Consider the following 24,723-nt stretch of genomic DNA (forward strand, 5'->3'; position numbering starts at 1 on the left):
CGTCACCGACCAACTAAGTCAGTATCAAGTAGATTATCTGGCAGATTTTATTATAACACAAGAATCTTATTGCATCACTGGCAGACTAGGAAAAATTCCAAATAACTGGACAATTATTCAACGTCATGCTTCAACCGGTGTTTTATCTCCTCGTACAGCCATATTCATTCCAAACAATAAATGGAATTCTACAATAATGATTAATACTCGAGATATAATCACAATTTTAATCAATACTAATGCATCTCAGCTTCTTATTACTAGTATCTATATATCTCCGTCAAAAATCCAAATAAAAACTTATCCATACTAAATAAAATCTTACAACAATAATAATAGTCGCATGTTATTAGTGGAGACTTTAACTCCCATAGTACTTAATGGGGATACTTACAAACCGATCAGAGGACACCACAGAGGAGAAATACTTGAAGAATTTTTAAATGCAAACAATCTCATTCTACATAATCATTTTACTGACCGACCTACCTTTGATAATACCTACAATAAAGATTGGACTGATCTTCTTATTTCTACAACACATCTTGATAATAAAATTAACAACAGATCAATACTAGATGAACACTGAATCTGATAACAAATATATCTCTTTTGATATAACTGAATATACGTCCTTTACTGCACTTACAAGATATAAAATCAATAATAACAAAGAAAAGAAATTTCAACAAAAGTTCAATTCAATTTCAAATGACTTTCTAAATTCTATTATTCTGTGTACAAAAAAAAAAAAAAAAAAAAAAAAAAAACAGAACTTAATAATATTACCAAGGAACTTATCAGAAAGTTTCAAGATACCTAAGAACGTACCTTCTTCAAAAGATCATCAATTCCCATTATAAAAATCAACTGGTGACGAAAGAACTCCGCAAAGAAACACACAAAACACGAGCATTACGAAGAAATCTCAAATCATCGCAAAATGATGAAGAACGACTAAACCGACTTCAAAAATACAAAAAACGAAAAGCCTCATATAAAAAGCAAATAATATCTGAAAACGTTAAGCATGGTGCAACTATTGTTCAAACAACCAGGATACGTATGGCTCATTGTACAAAATTGAAACCAACAAAATCTTCCACCCAACGCAACTTACAGTCACTAATACGGGAAATAATGATAAAAATGTTACGAAGATCACTTTAGAAAACATCCTAGATGTTATTCTACCAAACGAACGCATATATGATGATTCAACTGAACAAAGATTAATTCGTTTTAATCTACTTCCACGAAAATGATATCCCATTTACATCCATGAAACTCAATCGAATTATTGAAAAACTCAATAACAAAAATGCTCCTGGACCAGATAGAATCTGCATTCAAATTATACATAAAAGCTCTTGGAGAAATTCTTGAACGTTGTATTATAGGAAGACTTGAATACCAATTTCAACATCAAAATTTCATCAAGGAAAATCAGTATGGATTTAGGCAGCAAAAATCTACCATTCATGCAACCAGTGCAGTCCTAAATCAAATCGATGTTAATAAAATCAATAACCTACACTCCGCAATAATCAGCTTAGATCTTGAATCAGCCTTTGATTCATTATGGCGGCCTTCAATTAAAGAAGCACTTAGAAATATTGAATGTAATTATAATATCTATCAAATAACAAATAATTTCCTTGATAATTGCCATAATCTCATTTTATATAATAATACTTTAATCAGAAGAAAACAAGTTCGTGGATGTTCACAAGGCGCATGTATGAGCGCAGAATTATGGAATATTACATTTAATAAAATTATAAAAAGTGCCTGGCTTCCTTTTCCTAAAATTACTGCTTTCGCCGATGATGCCGCATTTGTTATCAGTGGAAGGTGCTACTTAATCCTTCGAAGAAATTGTCAAGAAATAATAGCCATATTCCAGCAAAAATGCAAGAAAATTAAACTTGAAATTTAATCCTTCAAATCTAGAATCATGACAAATAATAAACCTGGATAAAATCTTACTAAGCAACTTTCTGTTAAAACAAATGGCGAAAAAAATCAAGCATACTAAATCAATCAAATACCTAGGAAATTATAATACATGAAAACAACATCTTATCGAATATCTCAAAGAACTTAAAATTCGCACACATTCTATAAGTCAAAATCTTCGACATGTGCATGGCACAAACTGAGGTTTAAATCGCCATATCACCAAATTACTATGTCGTACAGTAATAACCAAAATGATTACCTACGGCTCTGCCATCTGGGCATTCCCTATAACCACAAGAAAAAAAAATTCTTACCTCAACACAACGACAATTTAATCTTAATATTTCCAGAGGCTTTCGAAATACCTCCACAACTACTCTTAATATCTTAGCTGGAACTATTCCACTCCATGTCGAATCCATTCAGGAAGCAATTGATTCTACAATATATGAACTTCGCCATAATATTACTTATAACAAAACCATATACATCACAGAGGATAAGGAAATGTGCCCTGCTCCTTACAATAGACATCTCCTGCTGTATCACACACAAAAATAAAAACAGCAATAAACACTAAATCTAAAAACAATTCAATTGAAGTATTTAATTATAGAATCAAATATTAATACTGACCGTTAATCTGCCATCTATGCTATCTCTAACCCAGAAAATCAGACTTCTATTGTTTATGACATCAATAACCTCTCTAAAACAACAGATAATTTAAAAATTCATATATCATGGATACGAGGCCATAGTAGAAATGCCGGTAACTTAACATTTGACAAACTTGCAAAGAAGCTGTTCCTAATCAAGAAAGCAATTTTCTATATACGAAATTTCCCAAATCTTATCTTCGACTGCCCATAAAAGAACAAATTACCCAAATATGCCAAGAACAATGGAATAACGCATCTACAGGTCGATGAAATTACTAGTTCTACCCCTATTGAAATACTGACGCCAAGAGTACATAATCCTTTTTAACATGTAATAGTACTGGCCATGGGCCATATCGTGTTTATTTTCATCAAAGAAACTTAATAGACACTGACTTCTGTATATGCTGCTAGAAAGGAGACAGTGATCACTATCTTTTCTCATCTCCTCTCAAGAAAACGTTTCATATTCGCGCACCCAGAAATATTGATATATAATTCAAAAGAACAAACAGCAAACTTCAACATCTTCATTCTAATATGAAACAAATTCACCAAAACGTAACACAATTGGATTAAATCTATGCATAGTAACCCCATCTACAACAGACGAAATATAACAAAATATTTAATTTTCACCTTTGTAGAATTTTAAGATAATTATCGATCTTTGTCACAAATACTTATTTGTACTGATCGTAATAAAAAAAGCCTTGCAAAATCCATAATAAACAGAATGAAATATAAAAATTGAGTCGTCAGAGTAAACTAGAACTGAAAAGGTGAGTCATGATATTAATTTGCTGTGTCATGACAAAAATGAGCTATGAATATTGTATGAGTCATGTAAAATATATGAACTTAAACGAGAAACTTTTTATGATCTCTGTAATCATGAACACTTTAGTCACTTATGAACTCTGCCTAATGAATACTGAAAACTATTTGTGATCATGAACTCTAAAATAAAATTTTATTCTCTTCTACATGTTATACTTCTATTTTATTAATTTTATTATATGATATATCATATATTATCTTATACTTTAGCACTTTATTCAAAATTATAATTTTATTATATGATATATTATGTACTATTCTATACTTTATGTATTAAGCTATATTTTATTTCCCATATTTTAAGTATTATTCAGTATTTGTCATGATATATTCGGTTTTAGCATTTTATTCTAAATTTGGAAAATTCAAAATTTTGTTATAATGGCACATTATGTGTTATTGTATACTTGATGTATTATTCTACATATATTTTTCTTCTATTTTAAGAATTATTCCAAATTTGCCATATGATATCTCTACATATAATAAAAGAAAGAGTCTGTCTGTGTGTTGTGTGTGTTTCTTTCGTTCGCGCTGCGCGTAAGCTAATAGACAGAGGGCTACAAAATTTGCTACATGAGGTGTATCTAGACAAGGGCCAGTGCACCTCGAAGCGATTTTTTCGAAATTCGAATTCGAATTTTTTTTTATTTTATGTTTTGTGACGAAACCGCGTCATTTTGAGACATAATGGGCTATAGGAAAGCGAGATTTTACTCTACACACTCCATTTTCAAATCGTCATGAAACGTAAGCACTTAGATATTTTACGAACTTAAAATAAATTTCTTGTTTCAATAAATCGATTAAATACGAATTTATTTAACAAATGGAGCTTAACACATTTTCAACGGGATATTTTCTAAAAATGTTTATTTTTAAAAATGTACAGTTTATTTTTCTTTGATTTTTGGACACGTTAAACATTCATCCTTGCGACTGCTTTTACAAAAAACTTTTGGAAAACTGATAATATTTTGTACTTTTAAAAATATGTTTAAATGAAGCTTCCGAGTACACTTCGCACATCTCACATCTTTAAAAATGTGATTTTGGCAACAATTTTCCTGTTTATTGTTGTTGATATATTTTTGATGAAATCGCATCATTTTGAATAGTTTCATTCTTTTAGGGCGCACCAGCGGCCGAGCGGTAAAGTCGCTGAACACTGGTAGTTCGGTCTGAGGTTCGAATCCCGCGAACGGGCTGGCTGCATGGGTGTTTTCGTGGTTTTCCCCACGTGTATACGACCAAGTTTCCCTTAGAAAGTCCTCCACGAAGGCATCCCTCCTCTTAGGCAGATAGCTCTAGTGTGCTTTGCCATAATTAAAATACACACCAATACACCATTGTTTTAGAAATATGGGCTTGGCAACAAGTTTTCATCGTATTTCTTATGTCACTGTTTTTAAGAGATTGGCATATTTCATTGTCATTTATATATATGTAATAATAATATTCCATAATCAAGAATACACTTGAAATTCTATCTGTATGTCTTTTCATTTTTAATGGCGACGTGCTCTTATTTGAAAGTACGCGGAATTAAATCCACAGCCCCGTAGTCAAGTTGTTTTTCCCGCCTTTTCTACACGTACAGTTATAGAATGTTCTCGAAATATTTAAAGCGAACTGGATTGGCTGACGTCATTTTTGGAAGCTCCGCCTTTCCAGAGGCTATAAAAAGACTCGCAAAAGGAATATCGGGGCTTTTTGTTAAATGTTACGATGCAGTAAACTTCATACAAAAAGTTATTAATAATTCTTTTTTATTTACTCCGCATATCTGATTTTTGTAACTGCTATTTCGCCTGAATAATAATAAATGGATCCTGTTTTTTAAACTTATCATCTGATAATTTAAGCTAAGACTACATTTATGATTCTTCAAAAAAAAATAATAATTTCTTAAAATATGTTCTTACTTGGCTGTTGAGTACACTATTTAATCTTGCTCGTTTCTGTGCTGCTAAAAAAAACACAGCATAAATGATTGAAATTCTTCACATATATATATATATAATACATTTTTATTAATTTTTTTTGATAAAGTTGTTCTGTAGAGTAAAATTCTGCGCGGAATTTTATGTTTTTTGAGTTGTTTTCATGTTATTTTTTGCTTATTTCACTTTTTGTAAGATACTGAAAAGTTTTGCATATTTTTTTTTTCTTAAACGGAAAGTTCGTTAATTTTTTATTAGGTTAATAATTATTTGCATTAAGACATATAGCTTATTTCATTGTAATTTTTTTCTCTTGAAAATATAAGATAAAATATCATTAATTATACTTTGTTTTCAAGAAATTTTTTGTTTCTTGTATTATTTTGTGTTATTTATTGCTCATTTCACTGTTTTTAAGATTTTGAAAAGTTCTGAGTGATTTTTTTAGGAAACAAAGTTCTTAACCTCCTTTATACCATTTGAGTTCTTAAGATTTTGCAAAGAGAAGTTGGTTAATTTATTTATTAGGATAATTAATATTTGTATTAAGGGATATTGCTTATTTCATTGTAGTTTTGTTACACGTAATAACTTTTTTTATGAAGTTGTTCTGCAGAGTAAAATTCTACGCTGTTTTTAAATTTACCGTTTGGTGTTTCTTTCAGCCATTTTTCCGGTACATTTATAGCCAGACGAAGCTGCTAGTGTTCTATACAAGCTTGATGTAAAACCTGTTTTATTAGATTTCCCTCCTTTCCCAACAGCACAAAGTTTCGAGTTCTGGTCTCATCCGATGGGCTAATAATTGATTTACCCACTACAATATTACTACTACCTTCTAATGACCCTTTTTCTAGTTTTTTTCATTTCTTCTATTAACCGTTCTCCCTTTTTGTCCTCCTCACTTAAAAACTAACTTCTAAATCTCTCTTTAAAGAACTATCAGCAGGTTTATTCTTCTTCTGGGCTTCCGTCCGTGCTCTATTCGGTTAGTGATTGGGAGCTATAGATGTGCAATCTTTAATGAAGCTCCAACACTTTTACCTGTACATGTATGTATCTAAATGAAAGTGGCTCGTTTTGATGTTATACTAGCGAAACACCAAAAAAAAAAACCTTGATTTAAATGATGATGATTTAAATAATATAGCTGGAATTTTAAGGATTAGGATTTACACTAACTGCTGATGATATTTTATTTAAGTTATCGTGATTATATGTTATAGTGATGAAGAATATGATTAATTGAGCATGATGGTAATAAATGTTTAGGTGATAGTACTTTGTATTTAGGTGATTTTTTTTTATTTGACGACTTCATTGATGATGGTGTAGATGATATATAGTTTCGTATGATTAGTATGGGAATGACGATGTGATTTGTGTGATTGTGGTTTATTTTATTCTGACGATGGTGATAGTGATCCGATGGTTTAAAATGATGATGTGTTTTGTGTGGTGAGGAATATTTAGATGATTTTGATGATGATATAGATTTGACTGATGAGGATTTTATAGCTGATATGATAGTGATCTATAGAATAGTTTAGAGGGTTTCGGCAGTGGAGACGATGGTTAAATGACGATGAAGAAGAAGATGATTTGGGTTACATTGCTTTCTATTTAGGTGAACTGGAGGATTATAATTTATCTATCTCGACGATGAGGTTAGTGACGATGTTAAACTGATGTTAAACCGACGGTTTAACCTGATGATATGTTTTGGATGATGGGGATAATTTAAATGATTTAGATGATAATTTTGATTTATCTGGTGATAATTTTATAATCTATATTCTGGTGATTTAGATAAAAATTTAGATGATCATTTACATGGTTTAGATGATGAAGATACTGATCAAATGAGAATGGTGTTCTTGATGATGAAGCTTTAGATTATACTGATTTTTTTATTTAATTTGAACGATGATTTATCTTAATTTGGCGATGTTTTCAATGATGATGAAATGATATATATATGATGGTTTGAAATGATGATATCTTTTGGATAGTTATGATTATTTAGCTGACTTAGATGCTGATTTAAATTTAGCGGATGAATTTGATTGGATTTTGAAGATTTATATTTAGATGATCATTTCAATGGGTTAGATACTGATTTAGATGATGATTATTTAAACAATACTAGGGTCATCTGAAAAATCAATTTCCCGCACACCATAAAAAAAACAAAGCACTATAACTTTTAAAGACCTACTGCAAAAGATACAGCTATATTTCAGCTGCTTCTCAGCATAACAAGCATCGGAACTGTATCAATTGTTATATCGTCGGTTAAGTATATGCAGTCCAGTCTCATAGAAGTCTGCCGCCTGGGAAGGAAGGCAGCCTGTCATAGTTGCCTGCAATATTTCTCTTGTGGTAAAGTGATGCCCGGACAGGAAAGTCTTCAGATGCAAGAACCAGTGGAAATACTTGAAAGCAACATGGGAGCTATAGGATGGAGGCTCAGACACCTATGGAATTCGCCGTATGCGTCAGATGTTGTCGGGGTACAACACAACACCAGCACTGATCACGTAGTGAAAACATAAAAATTGAGCAATACCGCAGCCGGGACTCGAACCAGGATCTCTCGAATACGCTCCGAGTATGCTATTGTTACATCACGAAGGCATGCAGAAAGTCAAAATCAAGAAGACGCCCTTGCAGCTGGCCCTTTCGTTCGCGTGGATTGGAACTAGTGCCCAGCGACTTTAATTCTCTATTGCTAGTGGGACCCTCACATGCTGAGCGTATAGAAATAGTTTCTAAAATTGTATATAACAGTGTAAACAAAATTTCAGAGCAGTTTAAATCCGTATGTACTGATACTACAATTATTTTCAAATAATTTTCATATTTAATGCAATTTAATAATAGAAAGGAATTTGCCTTAATATATATCTTTACAAATCTATTGCTTTTATTTCTGTGATTGCAAATTTTTATAATTAATGTACTGGTGCGCAATATGGTAATCAAACCCAATATGGTAATCTGAGTAAAGCGTTCATCAACATCTGTAGATTCATACAGAACACATAGCTGGAAACAGCAACAAAGGGAATTCTGGAAACAGGCATCCACATGCCAACGCAATATACACTCATTGCCATAAAAATTTGCACACCAAGAAGTAACTGTGAGATCGTAAGGAGATTTGGCATGAAGATACATGTCGGGTAAATATGGAAATGCTTAGAAATGCAGCGTTAGAAATAGCCAATTGCGTAATGCCACTTGATGGCGTTGAACTTGGTTCTTCTTGGGGTATAAAACAGGTAAGCAGAGATTGTTTGAGTGTCTTCTCAATGATAGAGAAAAATTCCAGAGTGGACCTGAAGAAGAAAAACTTATTTATACTTTAACCTTTAGGCCTATCCTAATTTACGCCTCATCTGCTTGCGCTGTGGTTACGGATAAGAGCATCTGTAAACTGAAAATTTTACAATCTAAATTTCTCCGTCTGGTAATTAATGCACACTATTACGTGCGTAACGACCAGCTGCATAAAGACCTCAAATTGGACGTAAAAATATCTCAATCGAAGAAATGAAGGTTTTTTTACGAAAGCCCTTGAGTGCGATACTCTGAGCTATTTCGCTACCTTCCATTATGAACTGTTAGACGAAAATCGAACACTAAGACCCTTTGTAGCTCATATGATTGATACAAATTTTCCTAACTAATTTGCGAATATTGAAATGCTATCGTGACCTGTATATAGTGTAAATAAATTTATCTTATCCATCTTAAGTTTCATATTGTATTACTGTTTGTAAAAAATGCTGTATAATATCCTCACAACAAATCAGCAGACATTATCAACTCACGAGACACAGGACAGCAAATCAAAACTCCTCCAGACCAATGAGTTGAAATTTCCCCACCCACGTGGCAATGGTCACACTCCTTACCTCACCCTCAGCGCTCCTTCAAACACGACAGCAGTTAGTCAAGAAATGCCACACCCAGGCTTCGAACGGCACTACTTCAGAGAGACGGATCACGTTACGCAGGTTCGCATGATAATTCTAGCATATCAGCGGAACTAGGAATTGTTTGAGTGTACTTAATATTTTACTCAGGAAACGCTGAGGTTGACATGCCGTTACGCTGCCATCGAAGCCAATATCAGCAGCTGTCACAGTTCGAGAGGTGGAGAATCATCCGGATGATGGAAGCTGGGTGGTTAGCTCGGCGAGCAGCTCGTCAGGTTGGCCGTTCTGAGTTTTCTTTGAGGAGGTGTTCGACCCAGTGGACATGCGACATGCGACGGAGGACGTGGGCACCACCCCTCCACCATAGGTTAATTGGTGTAGCACCACGTCCACCTTTATCTAAAACAGCCGTGAAGCCACACAAGGGCCCCACACCTGGCGCCCAAACCCAACGCCTAATTCACCCCGGTGGCGGTCCTACTGTCTAAAACTGCCCCCGGGAGCTCACTCCATCCTACCGCCCGGGCACATTATTTATTTAATCATAGAAATAATATACAGATGGCATTACAATGTCTACTCATATGATTACATGCATTTTCTGGTTTTACATACAGATTTTTCTTTCTGGCACATTATATTGCTTTCTAGTACATTATAATTCTGTTTGTTACATTGTTATTCGATTATTACATATGATTGTCTGTAATTACTGATACATATAGTACAGTCATTGGATTTCTGTTTATTAGTTCGGTTCATTGGTAGTAGTTCATGTGTTATAAGCTTTGAGACATTCATAGTGTCGTCCATCCTCGGGTTCCTGCTAAACTTATTCGCTGCAGTTTATATTCACATCCCTTATTTGCTGCAGTTTTATATTCATATCCTGTTGTGAACGTTTGTTTTTGCACCTGTAATAGTGCTTGCTATCAATAGAAACTTATTTACATATTTACACCATTACATAACTCTCTTTCCACATTGAGGCAACACTTGTAATGTTGCTTGCTAGACTGAGGAGGCTTAATTACATATTTGCACTATTTATGCTGAAATCAATTTGCGACGCACTCGATTAATACTTTTGCATCAATCATATTTACATATTTACTTACGCGGAGCATATTACATATTACAAGCGATGCTTATGAAATCTATTTACATAGTTACATTCTTGAGTATTCTCTTAAATACTAGATGTATAATCTTTACTGATACCATTGGGCCTTATGATTGCATAAGATTTCTTATATTAAGGATGGCCTATATGCACATTTTCGAGTATACAGTGCACATTTTCGGGTACATATGTGATAATGCTGTGTGCCAGTAAATTGGAGTACACTTGAAAACACACTTGATTAACACGCTTGCTTAATAAACACATTTGCACTGAGCATATTTACGTTGTACTTTGAGGGGGATGCACTGTACATTGCTTGCTTGCACCACTCTACATTTCTGTTTGTATTGCTTGTTGAAGGTATGACTCATGCAAATTTATATAGTATTACTCGCGAGCTTATTATATTTATTTACATATTTACATTCTTAATACTCTCATTGATTCTGGGTCTATAATTTTTACTGCTGAAATTAAATCTTATAGTTGCATAGGGTATTTTATTTTGAGGATAACATACGGTTTATGTGACGGAGCTCAATTTGGCACAAATCCAGATTAAGTTCCGCTAATTTGTCCATTAGCTGCACAATCTTTTTAATTAGGTGCCGTTGCTTAATCAGATATTTACAGAACGGTTGTCTGTTATTATCTGGTAGTCTAATGTGGAGACCCTCAGTCAGCGGGCATGTCTCCAAGTAATGCTCTGGCGAGCCCGGTTCTCCACATGCGCACTGACTTGTATTGCAGAAACCACATTTGTAGAAAATGTCAGGAAAGGGACCATGCCCTGAGATAAACCTTGCGAGCTGCGTGTTTGCTATATTTCTGTCTGTGTCCACATAACCACAGAAGTAATGGGTCCTCCTCTCTGTGTTGCTCTCGTCCCATTCACATTGCCACTTCCCCATGGCTTTCAATCTCAGCGTACGCTTAAAGTAAGAACGCGGCCATGGTATAACTGTCTCTGCTATTGCTGTTTCTGTGGTGGCCTCCTTTGCAAGCTGATCTGCCATTTCATTCCCTTCATGGCCCTCGTGTGCTTTTATCCATTCTAATGTGATCTTAAAATTTGGATTATTTCTAAGGGCCTTCTGTATCTCTTGAATAATTTCAGAGGGATGGTCGGGGTTCCATATCGCATGTAATGTTGACAAGCTGTCAGTTTTTATTGTGGCCTGCCTGCATCTTATGGAATGTACATAGTGGATTGCTTGCAATATGGCCAAGGCTTCACTTTGGAAAACGCTGTTGTTTTGTCTGAGCCGGCCCTTCCATTTTTCTATGATGAACCCTGCCTCATGGCGGCGTAGGCACAGCCCACTTTCTAGTCCAACTTTGACCCGTCCGTGTAAGCTGTCAGGCCAAGTGGCTGGTTATTATCCTTAGGCTTCACCGAGACGTATACCCCTCTTCCTTTAGCCGCTGGGTGTACATCCAACGGGTTGCAGCTTTCCTCATACTCCTCAGGGGAGTAAATTTCTTCATCAAATGTGACCATTTTTTTAGTTGTAAGACTTGCTGTCGTGCCGCCTCCTCCTCAGCACGGATGTGCAGGGGCAGTAAGCCTGCCAGCACATTAATTTCTTCGCTTGAAGTGGTGCGATAGGCCCGGGTAATACCCAATGCAAAGGGTCGTTGAATGGCATTAAGGTGTGTTTAACCTTTCTCCCTTGCATTGGATAGGCCCATACTGCCGCAGCATACGTGACTATTCTTTCTACCACTGTGGAATACAGCACCTTTTGTATGTGGGGGTTCAGTCCCCATTTATATCCATAGAACATCTTCATTTGTCGAGCTATTGCAGTTGTCCTTAGTTTAAGGCTTTGCACGTGGGGGATCCAATTCATTTTTTCGTCAAAAATGACGCCAAGGTATCTGAGTTTCGACACTATCTTAATCCGCTCTCCATTAATTTTTATTGTGGGCCTGCGTGACGTCATTTACAGGGCGACGACCTGGTCAGACCAGTCGTCGAGACGACCGTCACATCATACAACATGCACGCGTAGAGCCAACTGCCTCATTGGCCGCTATCCGGACACAGGCAGCTGCTTCAATACGGAATCCTGTGTCTTCCCGAACCATCGCAAAGCGCCTGGTTTGAGGGACATCCAGTATAGTAGCACCCATTACGTGTGCTGCCAACTACACCCACCCGACGACGCCTCCGTTTCGAGTGATTTCGCGCACAACAAGATTGTACTTTAACGGAATGGAACCAGGTCACCTTCAGCGACGAATCTAGATTCAATTTGACCAGTGATGACAATCCCTTTCGTGTGTGGAGCACTCGTGGTGAACGCCTCAATCCTGGATCCGCTTTACAGCGACAGACCGTTCCCACAGTTGGTGTGACGGTAAGGGGTGCCATTGCTTACGATACACGGTCACGCCTAATATTGATCCATGGCACAATGGCAGGCCAGCGGTACGTCCATGACATCCTTCATCCACATGTGTTGCCACTCATGGCAGGGCACCCAAAAGCCTGTTTTCAACAAGACAATGCTCGGCCACACACAGCACGGATCTCACAAGACTGCCTTCGGCACATTACCATCCTTATCTGGCCTGCTCGATCCCCAGATTCGTCACCAAGCGGGTCCATCTGGGATCATTTGGGATGGCGAGTTGGACAGCCGACGAGATTAGCCGAAGCAGAGGCGCATTTACAGCAACTGTGTAACGATATGTCTCAGGACACCGTACGGAACTTGTATGCCACAATGCTCGCTCGTATTGCATCGTGCATTCGCGCTACAGGTGGTTTAACAGAGTACTAAAACTTCCGTTCATGTGTACTTTTTTCTGCAATAAATTATCCTCTTTTCTTTGATTTTCTAATCACTTACTTATATCAAAGTAATAATTATATATGTAAAATTTCGTTTAATTCTGACAACTCTCTCTTTACACAAATTTTTATGGCAATGGTTGTATTTTAATATTAACAAAACGAATCCTGTACTTTCAATTAAAAAATATTGCTCGTTTTTTCCATATCAGTTTTCGAGTATTTTTTATACGGTATAAAACTTTATATACTCTCCTTGATTTCGCATCAAGAAATGTTCTATTTCTCATTTTTGGAATGGAACTGCATTGTCTCTTAGAGATGAAGCGGTGGTTTTCTAATGTTTTCTGTCACAGCTGGAAAATTTTTCTGCATGTTTATTACTTCTATGCGTTGCAGCAACGTAATTCCGAACGTAGATTGGAAACTTCAGTGCCAACAATGCTGCATTTAATGTATAGTGTGCGAATATATAGGAAAATTTCAAAATTATTTTATAGTAATAATTTTCACAGCAGTATGGAAATCCAGACTTGTTTCTTTAAATAAAAGAACTAAGAGGCAAAAGTTAGCAATTTGAACATTTTATTGTGAAAAGTGTTTTCCTGGAATATAGCTCCAGTTTTTATTTTTTCCATTCACGAGGATCTAACGGGCTGAAAATGAGCACCTAACCCAGGGATGTTTCATATAATTTCTTTAAATATAGTACAGCGCGATAATATCGTGTGTGATCAACATGAAAAGTAATACAACGGATATAAGTGCTTCGACAAAAATGCTGTTTCGAGTCTAATGTCCCATCAGGGACAAACGTCCGTTTCTGCTCATTAATAACCAAATGCGAAAGGAATACTAAAAAATAAAAACTATTATAGAGACGTAAAATGATAAAAAGAGGAAAAGATGATACTAAAATAAGTGTAATCTCAGAGGAAGTGAGTAGGCTATGGTCGGGGGAGGAGAATCTTAAGACTTTCATATTTAAAACGGTAAAATACCTTTATTAACCCATTAATCGCCAAAACTACAAGGAATGTTTCTTTTCTCATGAAAATAATAACAAATATCAAATTAAGCATTTATAATATAAATTTACATTGAAAATAAAATTTTAAAAAAAAAAAAAAAAAAAATGCTCTCACCTGTGGAAAACACGAGTGTTGCGTTCGCGCAACGTCAGCGGAATAAGACTACGGATGTTTAGTGAGTAGGATTGTACTCGTGTGATGTTTCTTTTGAGTGGAGCGCAGGATTACATTTTTGATGTATAACGTTTTATAAATCTACCAAATCACTTTACTTTTAATTAATTTAATATTAAAATATACATTGTATTTCTTTTACAAATACAGATTATTTCAATGGAAAGATTCAAGCATGACAAGCTTGATTACAATCATGATGTAAAGCTACATTACATACTTCGCATCTATAAATAGTCTGGCTATGGTACTCTTTACAACAAAGTCTTTTGTTATCAACGGACTTTACGATAAAATGTCTACCATCTCCATACAATGGTTTTTGAATGCTGAATATACTAGGTCTTGCCATTCCTTTCTTGTTCGCCACCAGATTCTGCAATTTCTGGGGGAACAACAACAATATCAGTTTCATTCTGGTCATTATTAACATTATCATCATCTATTTCTTCATCAAAAAATCTTTGAAGGGTAGGGCTTCTTCTAATGTAAGATACCTCGTTCTAGGCATTTTTAAACAACCAGAACATGAACCAGAACATCGAAAGGAATGAGTGAAAAAGAAGATCGACTACCCTTTTCCTGCTGACGTCAGCGCAACACTTATTTTCCTTTCCTTTCCAAATCAAATTTAAACATCTGAGTGATGTAATGTTCTGATAAACGGTGACCTTGACTAAAAATAGATCACTCATAAAGACGGCGATTCTTTCTTTAAATATTTTCAGCAAAAATACACGGTCGATAATTTTGCTTAAAGTATGAGATTAATTATTATAAACAAAATGAATTGTTGAAGGCAAATATTTTTTACAGATATAATCTTCATAATATTCCCTACACAAAATCATCTGCTGGTATAAAATATTTTAGGTAGTTATATTTATATACGCATTTATTTTGACCGTTGCGTGAACGCAACACCAGCGGTTAATGGGTTAACAAAAATAAATTATTGTATGTTACATATCCAGTATGTAAAAACAGGATTTGTAAACATTGCAAGAATACGATTAATCATTTAAAGTGTCAATTGTTTCAAACAAATAGTAAATGTTTTCTCATAAAGCTAAGCATAAAATTAATTTCGGTAATATAAGAAAACATTTTTGAATGAAAGTGATTCTGAAGGGCATTTGTCAGTTATATTCGAGTATTTCGTAAATTGTATATCTGATATTCGAACTAAAATTGGTTTGGTAATCGCGAATAAATATGTCACTGCGCAGTTAGGGAGGAGCCTTGCAAAAAGTTAGCATCTTTCAGAGATGATATTTTGTCACCATACAGAATCTGAACTGTAACACAGGATGGCGTCTAAATGAGGTTATCTCTAAATTTTTGAGTTAAATTTTTCCCTGTGATGGTGAAATTGGCTGTTATGTCGAGGGTCATACTGCAAGGAACTCCTTTGATACTGCCCGTTGATGATACGCGTTCTCTGCTTGGCAAAAGAAATCGAATTTACCCATTATCGAAGTAGAACAGTCTTCACATTTGTTAATTTTCTTGAAATTATCACAACGAAATTGTTGCTCACACGCCTGAAGGTCATTGGATTGAAGTAAATTATAGTAATGCAACAGAGAACCGATATTATCCTTAAGAGCGAAAGCGTATGCTTCAATACCGATACGTTTCAAATTTTCGATGAGCAAGTCAACACGTGCACAGCGCGAAGTATCACATTTTGAAACATCCAGAGATAATAATTTATCCAAATAATTATGGTCGAACATCTTATTATTCGGAAATAGCCAAAATGTCTGAAGTGTCACACGAAAAAAATTAGTAGAAGATTACACATCCAGGGACATAGTATCTTTATACGAAGAGCACGAGGTATCGGCTTACGAACTAGGTCTGGTGCCATTTTAGCTCGTAAAATTCGAAGAATGTCCCAGCGGGAAAATTCAATATCTATGGCCGAAATAATATTCATAGTAATCCAAAAATATCGCAGCAATTAAACACAGCAAAACGATCACTCAAAAAATACAAAACAGCAAGGATCGCAACAGGCATAAATACCCAGGGAACGGTGGGGAGCTATATAGCGAAATGCGGCATGAAACTTCGAACGCGCACGTGAATGAAATCTTGAAACCAAGCGTATGCTCTGACCGTCTTAAAGGGCTACATAAAAAGCGGTCCTCAACTAAACATAATTCAGCTTTTGAAGGCATAAATCAATTTTTAATCAAAAAATATTAAAATCTTCAACACGCTGCAAATCAAACATAAGCTTTACATTTTTATTATCTTTTGTGATGGGCATAAAACTGTAGAAATAATTTAGGGACAGAACCTAGCATACAAATTAATACAAAAATAGAATTTATTCATAAGCCACCGCTCTGCCTTAAAAAGACAAAGCAGTTTCATTTAAAACAAAATGTTTATTTATTGTTATGTGTTGCAGTCTCCAACTCCAACTCGCTTATTTGCCGCGATTAACCTGCGAAATCGCAGGTTGTGTTCCGGCTATCGAACTTTGGTGCTTCTAGGAGCGCTGCAGGTAAGGAAATGCCGAACGTAGTTCTCGTGGAGACAGGATAGCAGATGCAGGGGGTGAGACCAATGTCACGTGATGAGCGATAAGACATCTGGTTGGCGATGAGGTATCCAGGCATCGTAGCGCTGTAAATCTGAAGTTTTACAATAGTTATACATAAAATAGTACTAAATCAGTTCATAAAAGGTGTGTGTTGCAGTCATAAATGCAGAAAATAAAATACGATTCCAAAAAGTAAAATAGTATATACAGGAAAAATATAAGTAATATCTTGTGGGCATGGCTGTGTGTGTCACATGATCATCCGGCTAAGATTTCTAAACATCATTATTTACAAGTCAAATAAGTTTTTCAGAGTACTACATACTTAAAAACACAAATTATGTTGGAAAATCCTGGTTTCCACTGAGTAGAAAAGCGGCATATGGACGGAGGTGCCTGTCCTCGTGTAAAATTTCATAGTGAAATAGGTTGAAAATGTCCATATGTTGGCACTCCTTAGCGGCGTCATAAAATGCCGTGTTAGTTCTTCTTAAATATTGTGTTGTAGTTCGCAATTTTAATAATGTATGTACCTCAAGAATGTACGAAAAAACCACTGAGTAAGAAATTGGTAATAACTTTTCTCATAATAATTTCAAATTTGAAATAAACTTTTAAAAATCCATAGCAATATCGTATCGAAACCTGTTTCCATGTCACATGTATTGCATAAAGAAATGTGAAATTTGAAGAACTAATTTTCCTAAATATTTAATACTCGAATCCGTATAAGTTGCATGCATTTGTTTTAGTAAAGTGTTATGACAGATTTTTTTAAGAGCTGTCGGAGACAAATGATAATATTCCTCGACAGTAATGAACGAGAATACCATGCATTTGTTCAAAAACAGAAACGAAGTATTTGTGAGATTTATTCAACATCCAAGTCTTAATTTTAACAGTTTTATATTATTTTTCTCTACTAGCCAGGTATAGTTTAAGTGTCTCAATTGGGTATCAAAACGCGTGTGTGAAAACACTGATCTGCACTTTGTTACTAGATATTTTTTCCTTAAATTTAGTTTTTTATATATCAAGGTGTCTGTAGTCAATGTGTATATTGTATTAATTCGGGAAGTTCCCTGATTCTTTAAACATGAGTATACAAGCAGCAGTGAAAGTAAAAAATAATTATGAAAACCAAATAGTCTATAACGATTTTAATGCCAAGTCATAAATAATCAAATGAATAACTTCAAATTTCTGAATTTGTTTAATATCACAATTTTCAGTTCCGGTTTTGGTGAGAATCGAAATAATATAAATTTGAATTCAAAATCATGAAAATCCTCAGGATTTTCACGATTTTGTTCTTACAAATCCTTGACATGATAAATAGTATCATAATAATGCTAAATAACTGAAGAAAAATGCATTTGCTGGCTCTCTAAGATTACTTGGATGGCCTCTAGGTTCAGACCAATAGCTTTTAAGATTAGTGTTTTTGAGCAGAATGAAACATTAATTTTTAACAGAGTTTTGGTCTAATAGTTCATGGTATCGATCTATTAGACTTTGCTGTATTTTCAGCACAAAGACCATATTCTATTTGTTAATCTGTCACAGCTCAAACAGCACGGTAACCTAATCTGCAAACTATGTTCGCTTGAGATGAGTAAACCTTGTTAGAAAGCTAAACTATTTGTGAAAACTGCATCTAACGTCTATCATTCAAATTTACTTTAACTTGTTGACGAATTTCTGGCCTTAAAAGCTATGTAACTGGAATCAGAAAACAAGTTTGATGAAAAAACAAATAACCCACATAGCACAAAAACATGCCTGGGATATCCCGAAGATGTTGCTCGCGGGGTATGCGCACATCCTCAGGACATCGCGGAATATCTCTCGAACCTCCTAAACACCTCCTCCAGAGTTCTTAGTGTCACATCCCAGTATATCCTCAGGACATCCTAACTAAGTCCCATCGACAGCGTACGGCATGTTATTAGGATATGAACTCTTACTTATTACATCCTCAGGACATCCCACTCATCTCCTAAACACAACCCATTTTATCCAAAAATCATCCTATCTATGTCCCATCAACAGCGTATGGGATGTTGGTAGGATTTAAAGTCCTACTTACTACATCCTCAGGACATCCCACAATATCCCAATTTCCTCCTAAACTCATCTTCCCGAGTGCTTAATGTCACATCCCAGTATATCCTTTGGACATCCTATCTAGGTTCCACCGACAGTGTATGGGATGTTATCAGGATTTTAAATACTAATTACAATATACCTTTGACCTCTTAAATACATACTGTCAACTGCTTAGTGTCACATCCCAGTATATATACAGAGAAAACTTCCAGTGAAAGTATATGAAGGTGTAGTGATGATCTAAAACCTAATTACTTTACACAGATAGTCTCAAATCCTTCTCCTATGGTTACTATCGAAAAATCAGAAATGTTGAAAATATTTATACAACATATTTATGTATTTATGAATCAAAATACATGAGAAATCGCAGTGAGAAAAAGCACTGCTACCTTAATCTGTGATTATATATAACAAATTCAGTGAATTATAGTTAACAAACAGTGAAAATATTTATATTTCTGAAATATTTTATATATAACATTTTCAGTTTCGCATATGTGGCAGCTTGAGATTTTTTTTAAGTATACCAATTTTTTTAAATGTCTAAAAATTTTTGTATTTTCAAGGAAAGCTTATTCTTTCACCTTTAGTATATAAGTAATGGTAATTTACCAGATAAAATTACGTAATGGGGAATACAGAAAAATATCTAACCACTTACTTTTGACTTCATCTGCAGAGAGACTAAACATGTAGTTCAGCTAAATCTGTTATAATAAATATTTATAATAATGCTAAATCCTGCAATAACTATTAATATGACAAATTTTTGTAAACCTATTTATTTGGATGAAAACTAAACACATTCAGAAATTTATGGCACTATATTATGGTTAACAGAGGAAAAACACTTTTCAAAATTCAAAATAGTTTTTATAAATCCAATTTATCACATTTTCCTTAAATTCCTGAAAAATAATCTTATATCCATGTAAAAGAGGAATATGTATTCATCTGTATATAAAAACTCTAAATACTGGAGTTAAACTGGAGCTTAGCCATTGCCAAAAATAAATAAAATGCAATTACTACATGTGAATATAATTCATAATTAAATTTAAACAAATCACTATTAGAATGCAAATTAAAGGAAGCTTTTAAAATATTTTAACATATAGTACCTATAAACAGAGTAGCCATTATTTGTGTTGTATCATAAATTATAATACGACGTTTAGCTTAAGAGAGCTTCTCCTGACGCATGCGCCGTTCGCGTTTATCCGCGCGGTGTATGATGACGTAACTGTTTATTACGTATGTATGTATATGTATACCATTCTTACTTCTTCGCCCTTTTTTCTCTGCTGTATGCAACTATGTTTAAGTTAATCTCTGTCATTAAAAATGTTCATTGATATTACAATCTATTTAGGCTCATTTATTTCTTCAATTTGACTATTCGATTATAGTAAAATAAACATGGGGTATGCCTTTTAAATTTTTTATGTCAGAAATTAAACTCAACCTACCAGCTGAACCATATGAGCAGTTGTATCAGTCAGCCACTGGTAGGTAACCTAAATAACGAATCAACATATAAAGTTGCCAAAATAAGGAGAGAAACAAAATTATGATAATCACATCTTACCTAATCATAAAATTTAATGTGTAGGCAAGTCTAAAAAGAGTGAGAAGGAATTTATTTTGCAACACAAAGTAAAGCTGTCTTGCAGGAGCAAAAAAACTTGTCTCATGAGATAGTAAAAAATAATTAACTGTATCTGGTAACATTTATCTGACAACACATAAGTAATTGTTAACTACGTGCAGAAAATAAAATCTGGTCATGATAAGCAAAATGCAATTTTAAACTTTTGAGTTTAACTGCAGAAATCTACGAAAGACGTATATTTTATGTTGTAGCAGTAGTAAATCAAGATGCGGCTAATCTTTACTGTATGGTACACCTTGTTTTTTGTCTGAAAAAATCGCCAAGTGGTATTGGTTGTTCGTGAAATCTGGAAGCCCATTGCGACAAATAAGTTTTTCCGTTATTGTAATGTTGATAATGTTGGCGAAAATAGCCTTTGAAAAAAATAAGTTTTTGTCAATATAAAGGGGTTATTTCTGGAAATATTGCCAACGTGTTGTGATAAATTTAGTTTTGGGCTACATTTTGTAATAGTAACCCTTTTGTACGGACCCGTGTTTTTGGTTCTTACCATTCTTTTTAATTGCTATGTTTGGTTGCACGTAAGTGGTATGGTCTTGTATTTTGAACTTGCTATTATTTTGGTGTGGGTACCATCGTTTGAGTATGTCTGAGGTGAATAACAGACGATGAATTTAATTGAATTGCTTATCTGGAGGATGGAGGAAATGGTGGTGGAAAGCCTAAACGTATGCATGTGAAAAAAAGGTATGTTAAAAAAATGACGCTTCATTTATTTATTCGTCTCTGTGTGTTAATTTTTCTTTTTGTTGTTTAATATTTTTATGTTAGAAAATATGTATTTTTGGTAACTTATTCCTCTCTGTTTTTGTATTTTTGGTTGTCTCTGTGTGTTAAGACAGTGGCGAATATTTTCTTGTAAACATGATATTTTTAACTTTCTGGTTTTCTTAAAGTGAAAATAGATCAATGTGTACATGTGCAAAGTTAAGGCAGTGCACAATACCTAGTTTGTGCAGTTTTCTGTTTTTTTTTTAAGTTAAAATAGGTCGATGTGTACATGGACACCAAGTTTGTGTATGTCTTTGACTTCTTATTTTGGTTTTGTGTAACGGCAATCTTGAAATTTGTGCCGATTCTTCCAGGTGACGATCTTGATATAAAATAAGAAACGATTTGCCAAGGGTTACCGTAGAGTAAATTTTTACCAAAGATGTTCTACCATAATCACCATTTCAGTGGTTTAAACACTAGTGGAACAGTATTCAGAGATGAAGATTTCAGTTTTGTTTACACAGCATGATGGTTTAGGCACTCCAGCCGTTACGGTGAACAAGATTATAATAAACATAGCCAAAACAATTATCTATAAATATCGACGTATAAAACTGCATGAACTAATATATTTCTTATGCTAGTATGTACAGAATCCTTAATCGAAGTGAAAATGAGAAGACTGTGCCTGACTTACGTGATTACAAACTTACTCTGAGCCATTTTTCTGTGACTCTTTTACTGTGTAGAGCTGTATAGAGATTTAGAATTAATCAGTAAAGGCTTGCAACGTAATAACGTCACAAGAGGCTTTTTTCTCGACAAAGCTAAGACTTTCGATCGTGTTTGGCTGGGTGCTCTTATTTACAATTTACACATTTCGGGGCTCCAAGAGTACATTAAACACATAATTAAATCCTGCATGACAGGTAGACACTTTGTCTTTCGTGTCACAGGAATTCTCTCTACACCTAAACTTTTCCTTGCAGGAGTCCCCCAGGGAAGTCTTCGCGGACCTATACTTTTTAATATATACGTGAATGACATACCCACTCTGAACAACACAAAACTCGCAATGTATGCTGATGACACTGTGATCCTTACACAAGGCCGGCTATACAACAGCTACAAAACCACATACATGCATTAGAGACTTGACTCATCAGATGGAAAATTAAGGTTAATGTGGAAAAGACTCAGGCAATCCTGTTAACAAAAAAGGAGAAGTTCAATAAAAACCTACATTTCTACGGAGTGTCAATTCCCTGGTACAGGCAAGTCCGACCAGGCCCGGTCGTTACAAAAACATAATACAAAAATTTCACCCTTTGGTGAAATTTATCGAACTTCTTAGTAGCTGAGTTTAAGGTCAGGTACATGTCATTCACAATCATTTCCGGAATTTATCCCTCCATCTTTTCTCAGAAACTGAGTAGCCGGGCTTCCCAGGCCCGAGACCCTCGCTAGCATTGTCATTTAAAAATGTGAAAGATGTCAGGCAGTTGCAAAAATGTCACGCTATTTGATTTATGACGATGAAATGAAAAGATTACAGAAACTATTAGCCGAAATGTTGACTGATGAAGATTCAGTTAATGAAGAAGACGAAGAAATAATTGATGAAGAACAGTTTAGTGATCACCAATCGAATTCTGAAGAGACATTAGATTCAAGCGATGAATCTAGTAATGAATTCAGCATTTCTGTTTCCGTGAATTGATATCTTGTCAAAGATAGCCATCAAATTTGAAAGGTAGAGAGCTGCTCGACACAAGAATATTACAGAAATCAGATCATTTATCTGTCTTCTTTGTTTTGGAGAATTTTGTTTTAAAATAGAAGGCTTCTCACGTAAATGTTGCGAAGTTTGGGCGACTGACGGGACAGGGCTTGACATTTTTCATCGAACAGTGTCTCATAAACGTTTTTTAATCCTAATGAGATGTTTGGGATTTGATGACCTAAGAGATCGTCCTTCTAGAAGAGAAATGGATAAACTGGCTCCGGTAAGAAATGATTTTGAAAAGTTCGTTAAAAATGCTGGCGAATACATCACAACTGACGAAAAATTAGAACCTTTTATAAGAAGATGCTCCTTTCTTCAATACATTCCAAGTAAACCTGCAAAATATGGAATTAAAGTTTTTGCTGTTTTTGATGCAAGGACATTTTGTACTTCAAATCTTGAAATTCATGCAGGAACACAACCCAAACGGTCGTGCAGCTCAGAAAATGGTCTTGATAAAGTAGTCAAGAGGTTTAGAGAGCCTATTTTGAATCCAGGGCGCAACCTTACCGTGTACAACTGGTTTACCAGTTATACCTTGGTAAAGAATCACCTTGAAAAGAAAATTACGCTCGTGGGAACTATCAGAAAAAATAAAAAAGAACTGCCAATATATTTTACTTGTGGCAGAAAAAGAGAAGTTTGATCATCATTATTTGGATTTCAAAGAAATATGACATTAGTTTCCTACACACCAAACAAAAATAAATGCGTTGTTCTATTGTCCACCATGCATAATGACAGAGCCATCGATGTTTCGACTGGAGAAGCAAATAAAAAAAACAGAAATTATGACTTTTAATGATTTAACAAAGGGTGCTATAGATGTAGTAACCATTTATAGTACTGCTAGAATTAGCAACAGATGACCAATGGCAGTATTCTTTAGTATGTTCAACATTGCAGCTATGAATACTAGAATATTATTGTTATCTTCGAGGACGCCAGTAGTGCAATATAGAAAACGAAGTTTATTTATCAAAGAATTTGCATTAGAACTTTTCAAGGATCACATTCAAGAAAGAAGCTCGCAGCAAAATTTCCACGCGAATTGAGTGAAAAATGAAATTGCAGATATAGGGAAAATTGGGAAGGACACTCGCCAAAAAAACAGGAGTGTTCTAGGGAAAGATGCCATATATGTAATAGCGTAAAGGACCGAAAACCACAAATTTGCTGCGCTAAGTGAGAGAAAAATGTTTGCGGTAAACACAGCGCGATTTTTTGCAAAAAAAAATGTGAAATGTAAGTTTTTTTTTGAAAATATTTCTGTAAAAATTTAATATTACATAAATTAGTATTAAATTTCGTTTGCTCACAAAAAGAAATCAGTCTGATTTTTTCTGTTAATGATAAATAATTTCAATCTTAAAAGTGTATTAAAATACAATTTTTTTAGA

The 24,723-nt window shown here is 34.7% G+C and overlaps 1 protein-coding gene across 1 annotated transcript in view; it reads left to right on the forward strand.

Annotated features, from left to right (window-relative positions):
- LOC146998012 (uncharacterized) overlaps nucleotides 1-23,257 on the forward strand; it is a 167,151-nt gene extending 143,894 nt beyond the window's left edge. The window contains exon 2 of the mRNA XM_085812429.1: nucleotides 23,040-23,257. Coding sequence (XP_085668555.1) covers nucleotides 23,040-23,257 — 218 coding nt within the window. The remainder of the gene's footprint in view (nucleotides 1-23,039) is intronic.
- Nucleotides 23,258-24,723: the final 1,466 nt, after the last annotated feature.

Source organism: Stegodyphus dumicola, chromosome 3 (genome assembly GCF_044657685.1).
Source record: "Stegodyphus dumicola isolate Sdum_Otavi_A_Nest chromosome 3, ASM4465768v1".
NCBI classification, from domain to species: Eukaryota; Metazoa; Arthropoda; class Arachnida; order Araneae; family Eresidae; genus Stegodyphus; species Stegodyphus dumicola.